The sequence below is a fragment of the Rutidosis leptorrhynchoides genome, chromosome 2, assembly GCF_046630445.1.
Source record: "Rutidosis leptorrhynchoides isolate AG116_Rl617_1_P2 chromosome 2, CSIRO_AGI_Rlap_v1, whole genome shotgun sequence".
In the NCBI taxonomy this organism is placed as follows: Eukaryota; Viridiplantae; Streptophyta; class Magnoliopsida; order Asterales; family Asteraceae; genus Rutidosis; species Rutidosis leptorrhynchoides.
Genome location: NC_092334.1, coordinates 701,824,422 through 701,838,794, shown reverse-complemented (window position 1 = coordinate 701,838,794; position 14,373 = coordinate 701,824,422). Strand labels below are relative to the sequence as shown.

The window sequence follows — 14,373 nt, the reverse complement described above, 5'->3', positions numbered from 1 at the left end:
GCTTAACTAATGCCCCTTCCACCTTCCAGGCTGTTATGAACGATTTATTTCGTCCGTATTTACGACGTTTCATACTTGTTTTCTTTGATGACATTTTAGTTTACAGCTCAAGTATGGAGAAGCACATGTCTCATCTAGAGCAGACCTTGAAATTGCTGCACGACAACCGATTTTTTGCCAAATTATCAAAATGTTGTTTTGGACAAGAACAAGTTCTGTTTTTGGGTCATATAATTAGCGCGGAAGGAGTTAGTGTGGAAGAAGAGAAAATTTCAGCGGTGGCAACATGGCCCATTCCCACATCAGTAAAACAGGTGAGAGGTTTCCTCGGGCTAACAGGGTACTATAGGCGTTTTGTCCGTAATTATGGACTCATAGCTCGACCGCTCACTGCCCTAACCAAGAAGGAGGGGTTTTCATGGTCAGAAGCGGCCCTCAAGGCCTTTAATGACCTGAAACATGCACTGCTAACGACACCAGTTTTGAAGCTGCCAAATTTTTCTAAACCGTTCGTTATAGAGTGTGATGCTTCCTCAGATGGGGTGGGGGCGATTCTATCACAAGAGGACCATCCAGTGGCTTATTTTAGCAAGGGGTTCTCTCCTTCTAACCGATTTAAATCGGCTTACGACAGGGAGCTCTTAGCTCTAGTACTTGCTGTCCAAAAATGGAACCATTACTTGCTTGGCCGGCACTTTATTATCCGTACTGATCACTATACCCTCAAGTTTTTAGTGGAACAACGTATCACCACTACAGACCAGCAACGGCTCTTGCTAAAACTCATGCCATACGATTTTTCAATTGTGCATAAAGCGGGGAAAGAGAACAAAGGGGCAGATGCCTTGTCTCGTCGGCCTCACTCGGGTGAATTATTAACACTTATCATCCCTTTTTGTGTTGAGATAGCCGAGATCAAAGCTGGATTGCAATCAGACCCATTCACTCGCAATTTAATCAAGAAATTGCAGGAACAACCTTCATCCGTACCTGATTACTCCTTAGCGGATCAGCTCTTGTTTTATCATAAACGAATGGTGATCCCAGAGATACACGATATCAGACTCAAGCTTCTTCAAGAAGCACATGACACTCCGATCGGTGGTCATGGAGGTTTTTTAAAAACCTATAAACGGCTCTCTTCTCGTTATCATTGGCTAAAGATGAAACAAGATGTTAAGGAGTTTGTCCAGCAATGTGTTATATGTCAGCAACAAAAGTACCAAACTTTGGCTCCAGCGGGATTGATCCAACCCCTACCAATCCCAGACCGGATTTGGGAGGATGTATCTATGGATTTCATTGCGGGTTTACCACCATCTAATCGTTCTGACACTATTTTAGTGGTGGTGGATCGTTTAAGTAAATATGCTCACTTCATTTGCTTATCCCATCCTTACACAGCTAAAGGAGTTGCAGCAGTTTTTTGTAAGGAAATTGTCAGGTTGCATGGGTTTCCGCGTTCCATTATCTCTGATCGAGATGTTGTTTTCCTTAGTAATTGTTGGCAAGAACTATTTAGATTGAGTCAAACAAAACTGAAATTGAGTACAAGCTACCACCCGCAAACGGATGGCCAAACCGAAGTTCTAAATCGCTGCCTAGAAGCTTACTTACGTTGCTTTGCTAATGAGCAACCAACCAAATGGAGCACTTACTTACCTTGGGCTGAATACTCCTACAACACTGGATACCACACAGCCACTGGAACTACTCCTTTCTCAGCTGTATATGGTCGTGATCCCCCTGCGTTGTTCCCTTATGTAGTAGGAGAAACCAAAAATGCTGAGCTGGAACAACTGTTAGTTGATCGTGATGACATGCTTAAGCTTCTCCGTCAAAACCTTCAGAGAGCCCAAGATAGAATGAGAAACCAAGCTAATCAGAAACGAAGGGAACTAACATTTCAGGTTGGTGACTGTATTCTTAAAAATTCAACCATATCGCCAGAAAAGCTTGGCTAAACGTCGATATGAGAAGTTATCCCCAAGGTTTTTCGGGCCGTATCGTATTAAACGTGCAGTGGGCCCAGTCGCTTATGAGCTGGAATTACCACCAGACGCTAAAATCCACCCGGTATTTCACATTTCAATGCTCAAACCGGCACGTGGGTCGTTTTCTTCGGTACCAACCACACCTTTACCCATCACCAAGGACTGGGAGATTGATTTACAACCTAACTCGGTCGTCACACATCGATGGGTTTCTGAAGCTGGCCAACCTGTCCTAGAATTGTTGATTTCATGGTGTAACCGCCCCTTTGAAGAGTCTACATGGGAAACCTATGATTTAGTGGCTGAACAGTTCCCTGCATTCCGTCTTGAGGACAAGACGTTTTACCGGGAGGGAAGTAATGATAAGAGTCAACCATTGAAAGTGTACTCAAGAAGGAAAGATCGTGTCAATGCTGAAAAGCTGGGACAATTTAACTCTATCTTTGGAAACTGGCTTAATCCTCTGGAGTAAATCAATTACTGATTCTGGCACAATCAATTCTTTTATGACTTTCCAGGAAGTCAGGAAGAGATTTCTGCCATAATTACAGCTTATGAATAATATATATATTATAGGCTAGTCTTCATTTTATTTCATTCAGTTTTTATATATCTCTGGTACTTGTAATTGGAGACTTAGCCCCTCTCGAATCGGGCCACTATCCTTTGTTTTTCTAATAAAATCTAGCCTATTTATCAGTTTCTTAGTTTCAGTTCTTATCACATATCTTGTGTATTTACTGTTCATTCCTAATTGTAGGTGATTGCCGATAACGTTGGCGATAATGTGGGCGACATTGCGGGGATGGGATCCGATCTATTCGGCTCGTATGCCGAATCATCTTGTGCAGCGCTCGTTGTTGCTTCGATTTCTTCGTTCGGTATCGAACATAACTTCACCGCAATGTGCTACCCGTTACTCGTTAGCTCTGTCGGAATTCTCGTATGCTTAATAACCACACTATTCGCAACCGATTTCTTCGAAATCAAACACGTTGATGAAATCCAGTCAGCACTGAAAAGGCAACTTATTATCTCAACAATTCTTATGACTGCTGGTGTTGCCGTTGTTAGTTTTATCGGGCTGCCAACATCTTTCACAATATTTAATTTCGGAACACAAAAAGTTGTGTACAACTGGTAAGCACACGTTTCTTTGTCGGTTGACTTTTACTTATGTATTACAGTATTGAGTAATTGATGTGTACGACTTATGAATGCAGGCAACTTTTCTTGTGCGTTTGTGTTGGTCTTTGGGCTGGACTTATCATCGGTTTTGTGACCGAGTACTACACCAGCAATGCTTACAGGTATTCTTATTTTTTTAAAAATTACATGAGCGGTCCCTGTGGTTTACCCTGTATTTCACTTGGGGTCTTTCAAACTTTTTTATTAGAGATGAGGGGTCGTGTACTTTACACTTGTTTCACCAGGGGTCCTGCAACTACCGAACGTCTAAAGCACGCGGATCACTCATTAAAAATAGTAATAAGGACCCCTAGTGAAATATGGGGTAAACCACGGACACTCATGTAATTTTTTCTTTCTTTTATCTTTAATTACGGCTAGCTATGTTTTTTTTTTTAATTGTGAATTGATATCTCTTATAATTGATGTAGTCCTGTGCAAGATGTTGCTGATTCCTGTAGAACTGGAGCTGCAACAAATGTTATTTTCGGTCTTGCTTTGGGATACAAATCCGTAATCATTCCTATATTTGCGATAGCTATCGGCATCTTTGTGAGTTTCAGCTTTGCAGCCATGTATGGGATTGCAGTTGCTGCTCTTGGAATGCTTAGCACAATTGCAACTGGATTAGCCATTGATGCTTATGGTCCCATTAGTGATAATGCTGGCGGCATTGCTGAGATGGCAGGCATGAGTCACCGAATCCGTGAGCGGACTGACGCCCTTGATGCTGCCGGGAACACCACTGCTGCTATTGGAAAGGTGATCAATTTTCCTTTATAAATATTTTGCTTTATGAATTTGCTATTGGCATGGTTGCTAACGATCATTGCGGCGGTTTGGTGACTAACGTGTCCCGTTTTGCCAAAAACGTCTAATTTGTCGGTCAGCACGTAACAGTCGGTCAACGTAGGTCAAAAGTTTACTTTCCATGTGGCCTTAATCTAGTCTGATACCTGAAAAATGGGTCAGGTTGGGTCGGTTTGAGTAATGGGTCCGATTATTGAATGGGTCCAAATAAGTCCGGTTGGGTAGCGGGTCGGAAAACGGGTCAGTTTTCAGTCTCACCTTTTGTGATTCAATTTAAATGATATAACCATGAATGCTTTCATAAATGTTTGACGGATGAAACTTATTATGATCTTTATGCTCGACCCGTTTGACCCATTCTTTTGACCCATTAGACCTATCTGTTTTATTGAGCTTTAGGAATTGATAGCCATTGGACTTGTTCCTTTATATTTTATATGGACCCAATAGGATGGAGGAAACCCATTGAACCTTTTAAGGTTTGTCCCAAAAGTTTGACTCAAATGTATAGGACCCAAAAGTTTGACCCAGTCGACCCAAATTTGATAGTATGGGTCTCAATTGCCATGTATAATCTAGTATAAACAAAAATCGCAGGCCCTTTGATAATTAGTCGTTAAGACACTCGCAAAGATAAGTTAAGAATTACATTATAATTATAAAAAACCTATATATTATTCAAACTAACACTGCACCATCTTATACATACAGGGATTTGCTATTGGATCTGCAGCACTGGTCTCGTTAGCGTTGTTCGGTGCATTCGTGAGCCGTGCAGGAATTCAAACAGTTGACGTGTTGACCCCCAAAGTCTTCATAGGTCTAATTGTGGGTGCAATGCTGCCATATTGGTTTTCAGCTATGACAATGAAAAGTGTCGGTAGTGCTGCTTTAAAAATGGTTGAAGAAGTCCGTAGGCAATTTAATACCATCCCGGGTATTATGGAAGGTCTCGCAAAACCCGATTACTCAACGTGCGTGAAAATATCAACCGATGCTTCTATTAAAGAGATGATTCCACCTGGCGCACTTGTTATGTTAACTCCGTTAATTGTTGGCACGTTTTTTGGAGTTGAGACACTTTCGGGTGTCCTTGCTGGTGCTTTAGTTTCTGGTGTTCAGGTTTGAATATATTATGTTTGATAGGTTTTGCAAGTGTGGTTATAGTGATAATGGATTGTTGGATTAAGTTTTTTCGTTAATTGATGGTGTACAGGTGGCGATTTCTGCATCGAATACCGGTGGTGCGTGGGACAATGCGAAGAAGTATATTGAGGTGTGATTATTGTTTACGTGTCGCCTTAGTTGCTATATTGGGTCACATGTCAAAATTGTTTTGTGTAAAATTGGGTCGGGGCCGCCCGCCCAAAAAAATATAGTTAGAATGTTGGCTAAGAAATATATTTTAGATAGCTGTTGAGCTGATTATCTGTTAAAATGTGGTCATGGTTGTTTCTGGCGGTGTCAAAATGGGCGGGTCAAATGGGTAGTTTTTTGTATGGCTTAAAAGTGGGTTGTATGGTTATTTCCTCTTGTATATGCTACTAAACTTGTGACCATTTTATGATATGATTTAACAGGCTGGTGCATCAGAACATGCAAGAAGCCTTGGACCAAAAGGATCGGAACCACACAAGGCTGCAGTGATTGGTGACACCATTGGGGACCCACTCAAGGATACCTCGGGCCCATCTCTCAACATTCTGATCAAACTCATGGCTGTGGAATCGCTCGTTTTTGCACCCTTCTTTGCTACTCATGGTGGATTGCTCTTCAAACTTTAGGCCTCCTACATCTATTTAGCACCAAGTTAGGTTTTTGAGTTGGTCGTTAGGTGGTGATGATGGTGAAAAATATGTTAGTTTCTTAATACCAGTTGGTGTTCTAAGTTTAGCTGTTTTTACATTTTATAGTAGTTGCAGGTTTTAGGTGATCTATTTTGGTGCAGTTTTTGCTGGTTGTTTGGTCAGTATAGACACTATATACTCCAGCTGTAATCGCCTTCCATCTGTTTAAAGAAAAAGTTTTTCGGTTTTTAGAATACATAAAATGCAGCTATTGGTCTTGTTTTTGTTTTTTATATGTATTTTTTAATCTTTATATATTATTCCTTTTTTTATTCTGTTTCTTTTAATATATTCGGGTGGCTGTCACGATGTTACTTACCATACTCAGTCTGGTCTAAGATTGAACAATATTGTTGAGATTGAACAATATTTTTGTATTCAATTCCAAACTGATAGCTTCAGATTTGTTAATTTGTGGCTTAAGATATATAAATACTTCCCTGTGTCCTAAAGCAATTGTCTCCAGTCTTTAAATAACTGTCTCGTTTTGATTTTAGAAAATATTATTTCAACCTTTAACTTTAACTTTGAATATATTTATTTGTGTTATATAATGAACTTTTTAACTTCCTAACATATTTATTTGTGTTATATAATGAAATGTATATGAATATGAATGAATTTGATTTTAATCATGTTTTCATATTTATGTGTTATTATATAATGAAATGTATATGAACGAATTTGATTTTAATCATCCTTTCATTGGTATGATTCTAATTAAGCATTATGAAACAAATATAAAATATTTAAAGTCAAAAGAAGGCTTTTAAATTAAATTGAGACAGTTGTATCGACTATTGAGAGGGAAAGAGGAAGTATGGTGAAATATGGTAGTTTCAACTTCCAAGTGTATAATACGAAGTAACTTTTTTTAGATGCGGTGAAAACGCCAACAGTAAACACTAGCCTTCAATTAACCACACAAGATTGCACAAAGTGTAAAACCAGTTTCATGATAAAATGAAGGTAAATGTATGAAAACACAAGTTGAAATCTAGCAAAACTTCATCAAATTAAGTCAAGCAAACCTTCATACAAAAGATGACTTGTATAGTGAAACCATTCAAGTACAGAAAACAACTTGTAACACCTCAGATTTCTCCTCTATATCCTCCCGAACCAAAGTAATCCCTCCTCGAGCTCGCAATCTGCTGACTTTTCTGATGCTCAAGTTTAGGACAATCGCGTATACGATGACCAAGTCCACCACAATACGCGCACCCTTTCACACCACTCACATTAGCAATCGCTTCAACTTCTTCCATCGGGTCATTCAACTCAGCCAGAACTGGCGGTATCCTTTGTTTCGCTTCTTGCAACAAATGCTTCAAATCAAGAAGTGTAGTCTCACTTTGATTCTTATTAATAAAAGTTGTCGCAATTCCCGTTTTCCCGCACCTCCCGGTTCGTCCAATTCTATGAACATAGTTTTCGATTTCCGCAGGCATATCGTAATTTATCACGTGTTGGATATCGGGAAAATCTAAACCTTTTGACGCAACATCAGTTGCAACCAACACGTCTTTTTTACATGCTTTAAAAGACGAAATGGCGGATTCACGGTCTTCTTGATCTTTACCACCATGGATAGCGACGGCTTCGACACCTTTTAATAAAAGATACTCGTGAATTTCGTCCACGTCACTTTTGTTTTCGCAAAATACTAAAACGGGAGGTGGTGTTTTTTGTAGGCATTCGAGGAGGTATACGAGTTTGACTTCTTGTTTAACGTACTCGACTTCTTGGATGACGTCGAGATTTGCTGCTCCTGCTCGACCTACGTTGACTGTCACGGGTTTGACCAAAGCACTTCGGGCGAAGTTTTGGATCTTTGCGGGCATGGTTGCGGAAAATAGAAGAGTTTGTCGTTGCGCTTTGAAGTGGTCGAATACTTCTCTGATGTCGTCTTCAAATCCGAGATCAACCAATCGGTCTGCTTCATCTAAAGTCAAATACCTGTAAAAAATCACATGTTAATACACTACTAATTACCATAATAATATAAGTAATAGTGCCATGAAACTTGAAAATGCTTATAAGAATCGACAGTTTAAAGTTACAGGCCTAACTTGTGAGACTAAAGGAATTGGTCAAGAAGCACTGTGTTGAAATGTTTACAACAACCTAATGTTCTACTAAAATTAGTTTAAATTAAGGATTTATATAATTGTATTTGATATAATAAATATTTACCAAAAATCTAACCATTTAAACAGGAAATTGTTGGCTAGTCAATCTGCACTAACGAATACCCATTTTGACCTGCCCTCACTTTTACAGATTACCCAACTCCATATACCTGCATTTTTTATCTTTTCATGCCAATGATAGAAGAGGTCATATGGCTTGAACACAAATACTGCGAACAGTAAAAGGGTCTACAATCGTTCAAAGTGTACACAATCACTTACAACCTCCTGAAGTGTTGTATTAATAAATTATTTGCATCATTAGTGTTAGAATAAATTAAATTGTATTAGTTATGTATTAATTATTAGAAGATTATAGAACTGTATCCTTTTCTTTCTAGAATAGTATCCTTTCCTTTCATATGTCATCCTTGTATCTATATATACTCATTATGTACTAGAAGAAAGAATCAGGTAATACAATTACAAATGTATCCCTTTGGGTTTTTGGTTGCTAATCGTAGTGTTCTTTTCTTTTGTTCTTATCTTTAGTTTTTGTTTCCTGTTTAAGATTACAATTACAATTAGATATAGAGAACTTTATCAATAACTAAAAGATTACCCATTTTGTTTACTAAATAATGATATGATATGATATAAAACAATGAAAAGAATAAGAGTGCTTACCTGCAAACGTCCAGATTCATCTTTTTCTTAGCAAGAAGATCCTTCAACCTTCCCGGGGTAGCAACAACTATATGAACACCCTTCTTAACAATATCCAGTTGTGATCGCATATCAACCCCTCCAATACAAAGCAACGGTCTTATTTCCGGATATCCCGCTTCCTTCAACGGTAATAAAAACTCCTCCACAACCTCATACGTTTGTCTCGCTAACTCTCGTGATGGACAAACAATCAACCCAAACGGCCCTTCACCTGCAGCAATCGGCATCATAATCTCCTCCTGTATTGCCATCATAATCAACGGTAACACAAACACCAATGTTTTACCGGACCCAGTAAACGCAATCCCAATCATATCTCTACCCGAAAGAATAACAGGTAATCCTTGAACTTGTATAGGTGTCGGTTGTACTATTCCTTTCTCTTTCAGTTTCTTTAAAACAGGTTCAGGAAACCTCATATCTTTAAAGTTTTTAATCGGGGGTGGGACATCATCACCGTCAACGATAATATGCCATTGTTTTCGGATCGCATCACATGCTTTTTGTGACATTTTTCTGATCGGTAACGGCGGTTTCCAGCCTGTCGGTAGAGGTTCAGAATATGTAATCCCTTTTGCGAGTTCACGAACAGACATTAGTGTTTTTCTGTCAGAAAGATTTTCCATCATTTCTTTTTCTTGTTGAACGGCTTGTTCGGCGGGTGTGACTTCAGGTTGATCACGTTTAAGTTGTGTTGCTTTTACAAGCAAACTAGGTTTCATTTCCACTTGTTTTGTCTTTTCGGTTTCGTCTTCAAACGTTGTAGCTTGCCCTTTACGTTGAAGAATCTTTTGTGCCTCCATTGCTCTTCGTTTTGCAACGGGGATATACTCCTCATAATCATCATCACTCTCCGGATCCTGCAAGAAATTAAAGCTCGTTCAAACGATATTCAATTCAACGTCTTTATATATTACTCACGTCTTTATACAGTTAGCGATACACAAACTACTGATACAAAATTATTTAAAATATATATATATATATATATATATATATATATATATATATATATATATATATATATATATATATATATATATATATATATATATATATATATATATATACACAAGTTCTAGCCAAAAAGAGTGTTCATTCAGGCATTACGTCGAACAGTTGAAACCATCAAACCGAACTCAAACCTAAAATCTTCAGTCTAAACAGTAGAGACTATTTACAAACACAAATTTCAATAAAACCCTAGAAAATTAATCGAGAAAATTTCAATACATGTAACCTAACTATCTAAATACGTAAATGAAAAGTAACATACCATTGTTTACGATTTGGGGCCCGAATTAAAGTTTGCAATAGAGATCTGACGAAAACAAACTGTCTGTTTCGTTTATCGATCGTATTTCTAAGGTATTTGAAGGCCCCAAAAATGAATTAAATAAATATTATCCTAAATACTCCGTTATTATAGTGACGCAAGGTCGGTTGGTCGTTCAATATAAAATCAGAAGAAACTGAAAATGACCAAATAGTCCCTCACCTTTTTTTTGGGCGAAAAAATGAACATATCATTAAAAACCTTTCATCAAATCGATGAAAGTAAGAATACAAATGAGTTTCTCGGCTAACATACAAGCTAACAATATAAAGTTAAACCTAAAGACATAAGATACCTGGATTGATATCCCATACATAAAATTGATGGCTAAAACATAATTTATAAGAAGAAGCCCATAAAAATACTTTGAGCTTTATTTGATGCACGATGAATGAAGAAGTAAAACCTTTTGGGAAAGAGGTGTGAGAGAAAAATTGATCGAAGACTTTGATTATATCTTCTTCAATAAACGACCAAGTTTTCTTGAAAAACTTCAAAGTGTACCCATCCGGACCCGGAGTTTTGTTACCGTCGAACTCGAAAACAACATATCTGATTTCTTCAGTTTCGAACATAAGTTCAATGTCCGCAGACTGTTGGGCTGAAAGGCGTGATAGGTGTAGATCGGCCCAGAAGCTTATGGGTGGTATATGGGCATGTTGGGAAGAGAATAAGCTTTGAAAATATGACAGTGTGTAATTTTTAACAATATTTGGCTCTTCAAACCACACTCCTTCAATCTCCATACCGGTAATAACGCTTGATTGTTGTTTAATTCGAGACACGGCATGAAAGAACTTCATATTCTTGTCCCCTAATTTAAACCAAGTGATACGAGAGTGAAGTCTCTTCTTTGCTTCTTCTTTTAACACAAGATGTTTCTTTTTATTTTTGCAATTAACGAGTAGCATGGATTCGGCTTGTGTTAGATCACGCATTTTGTACAATTCTTTAATTTGCTTTATCTCACCTTCACATTGTTTTATTATGAATTGAGCAAAATGCAATTGTTGTGCTTTCCATATCATCGCACCAAATTGAAAGAAGACCACCGGATTGTCCTTGAGAACTAACTTGAACGTGTTGAAAAAAATGATTTTTCCATATAGAATTCAAAATGAGTTGTGAAACGTTTTTGACCATTGTTTCTTGTATTGCTAGAAACTCGACATGAAAATGATTGACCATGACACCCGCCATTAGGCCTTTATTTATGTTACCGAGGCCTCGGGTGTTCCATGAGGCTAGCCTCATGCTTTTGATAGTCATTTTGGCAACTCTTCTGCCGCCAACTTATCCATAACGTTCCCAAATTTTAATAACTCTTCTTTAAAGGACCCTTTAGGCTTGCTTTGAAGTTCAACCGAATCACCACCATAAATATTGACAGATTCTATTACATGATCAGAGAACTTATTGCTTCTAATTTCACTAACGGTATCGAATAATGGAGAATTGATGGTTGTTGTTGATCCATCAATAACGTGGTTAGGGATAAGGGATGTTATTTTGGAATCTTTTAAACCCACTTGCTTATCTACTTTAATAGAAACTCCTCTTTTCCTAATTACATCACATTCCTCATTACATTTTTTTTTATCATAGCATGCTTTGTGGTTTTGAATGAAGTCAGTAGACTTTTGAGTGGGAATTTGGTAATTTGACTATTTTGAAATTTAGTGGGTGGTGTATTTTTAACCTATGTATCCTTACGAGTAACAGAGGGTAATGGTGGAAATTGTGAATCATCAAAGTCAACTTGTGTATTTTGGGGTAAAGAAACATGGTCTTTTCTATAGCATTACAATCTTTGTCAACCATATCTATATTAGGAAAGGGGAATAATGGATTTTGGGACTTACTGCATTCGACATTTTCCACCTCCAATGCTATGTCTACCCTTTTTGATGATAGAGTAAGAGCCCTTTTTGTCCTATTCCCTTCTTTGGATGAGAGAGGTGTTCGGAACAAAAACATTGGTACCTAAAGAGTCTATTTCCGGCTCTTCATCTGCAGCAATGATCGGCTCAACCACAATCGTCGGAGTGGTGACATTTTTCGGTGAAGTATATTTCTCAGAGAGAGGATTTGAAGCAGGAAGCGTGGATATTAAACTTTTAATGAGGAGATTGTGTTCCTCGATAGAAGCATCTGACACATCTTCAATAGTTGCAGATTCATGTATCTCTTGAACCCAAACCTTACACCATTTTTTTGTGTTTAGAGAAACCTTAACATATTGTTGAATAGGTGACGGGTCTGCAATTTCGGCCATTACGAAAAGAGATTCAGCGTTTCTTAATTGAGATGACTCGGGTCAACATGTATCACTTGACCACCCAATTCTCCTACAATCAGGTTCAAAGAGTCAATAGAAGCACATTCGATCGGACAACCTTTCACCTCTAAATGAACGAATCTAGAAAATTTAAGAGCACGTTGCTCCATTGGTTGTACTTTCAAGAACTCTAGCTTGCTCAATGTAGGACCCGAATTCATTCTTTTATAACTATCGGGATCCTTGCATTCAACTATGTAGCCGTATTTTCCCCATGTTGAGACGGAATTAACAGTGATTTCCCTGCTTCTTAATCAGTTGAACAATTTATCAGCTTTAATGGGTTCTCTGTCGATAACCAATGCAGCCATCTTCATCCTTTCTTGAATATCGTGTTCAACGATAAGCAATAATCCTGGTTTCGAATTGAAAGGAGTTGCTGTTTTCTGAGATTCTTCGCCTACCAAATCAGATTTAGCAAAACCAACAGAAACCAACCTACCGGAAAATAATGCTATGTTCATGGACCGTATGGCATTGAAAGCAGAATCAATATTAACGAATTTAATGAAAACAAATGGCCTGCCTTGTTTCCAACCAAAACCTTTAATCTGGCCGAATTCTTTAAATACGTAATTGATGTTGGCTAAGGAAGTTGATTTTGGAACTCCTCTGACGAAAATAGTTGATTTTCTTGAGAAGGAATTTTGCTTGAATCGATGGTTGGAATTGAATGGGTTTTGTGTTTGTGACGCCCCGTACAAAACCATCGTGTACGGATCATCAACAACAGGATCATTACAAGGTCAAACACTATATGCTGTTTGAAAACCAGTTTGGCGTTCATGAAAATATAGCATTTTACTAACGTGCTTCCTATGAATAGAGGCATAAACATAAGTATGTGACCCAAGGGCCGTTATAAAGCCTTTGTTTGAAAATAACGTAAGTTACGAATGCAAAATAAATGTTTCATGATTGAGACATCTCTAAGTAATGCAGCGGAAGTCTAACACAGCAAGTCTGTAACACAAAGACAGCAAGTCTAACAGCGGAAGCAACAACGTCTAAGCACCTGAGAAATACATGCTTAAAAAGTCAACACGAATGTTGGTGAGCTATAGTTTGTTTGTAATCAGTAATGTAATATAGGCCACGAGATTTCAGTGCTTCAACCAGCAGTTTAAATCAGTAATCCAAATCAGTATGATAAAGTATATGTTCAACCGTGGGCACCCGGTAACTAACTTAACGTAATAATACCCCCTAAAAGTGCACTTGGCGAGTGGGTATGTTCACGAAGTATTAAACACCCGTTAAATGCTAGCGCGACTAGCCCGAGTGGGGATGTCAAACCCTATGGATCCATATCTAAAATTCGCGTTCACCGGTTCAAAGACCAATGATTAAACGTTACCGAGCTAAGGGGAAAGTTTAAGCCGTTGTATAACCCACACATATAATAAGTTTAAGTACTCGTGCCTAGTATGTAAAACGTAAAATGCGCAAGTATTCTCAGTCCCAAAATAGTTAAAGTAAAAAGGGATGCTATAACTCACAGTGAAAAGTAGTTGTAAAGTTGATTCGGGAAAGTAAGCAAGTAGGTTGTCCAAAAGGTCCTCAACCTAAGTCAAAAGTTACTAGGTCAGTAAATCGTTTCCAAAGGTTTAAAAGTATGTAAATTAGGTCTTAAGTATCATCATCATTCATCATTAAACAAAAAGTGTAAAGTAAGTTTTAAATCAAGAATAAGGTTTAAAACAAGGGCTGATTTCGTTCAGTCGCCATGGCCTCTATACAAACTGAAATGAGGTGAGACCAGTGGCCATGGTTCCGTATATGAGTCCCCTAGGTACTGATAAATTTACAAAACCAAACTCGTCTTCGTTTGACCGCGGTGACGGTTTAAGTGCGAGTAGGTCAGAAATTTCAGCACAACGTTAATAGGGTGTAGTGACTTTCGGGAGGCCATAGATCCTAAACCGTAACTCGGATTAAGACGAGGTCTAAACGGAAAATCATCTACTCAAACTGAACTAACTGAAAATCAACTTTAGAG

General features: G+C 38.1%; 2 protein-coding genes across 2 annotated transcripts; both read right to left on the bottom strand.

The window, feature by feature from the left end:
* Positions 1–6,829: 6,829 nt before the first annotated feature.
* On the bottom strand, positions 6,830–10,114 carry LOC139894138 (DEAD-box ATP-dependent RNA helicase 35). The gene is made up of 3 exons (XM_071877342.1): positions 9,977–10,114; positions 8,659–9,560; positions 6,830–7,798 (listed from the first exon to the last, which is right to left on the bottom strand). The coding sequence occupies exons 1-3, from the start codon at positions 9,977–9,979 to the stop codon at positions 6,934–6,936; spliced, it is 1,770 nt and encodes a 589-aa protein (XP_071733443.1). The 5' UTR covers positions 9,980–10,114; the 3' UTR covers positions 6,830–6,933.
* Positions 10,115–12,628: 2,514 nt separating this feature from the next.
* On the bottom strand, positions 12,629–13,084 carry LOC139890424 (uncharacterized). The gene has a single exon (XM_071873306.1). It carries the CDS (start codon positions 13,082–13,084, stop codon positions 12,629–12,631), a length of 456 nt encoding a protein of 151 aa, XP_071729407.1.
* Positions 13,085–14,373: the final 1,289 nt, after the last annotated feature.

Bases quoted from the DNA above. Each gene is read 5' to 3' on its own strand.
- LOC139894138 (XM_071877342.1), bottom strand. The intron at 7,799-8,658 runs GTAAGCACTCTT...GATTTTTTACAG, and splicing joins ATGAATCTGGACGTTTGCAG to GTATTTGACTTTAGATGAAG.
- LOC139890424 (XM_071873306.1), bottom strand. From the start codon at position 13,084: ATGGTTTTGTACGGGGCGTCACAAACACAAAACCCATTCAATTCCAAC.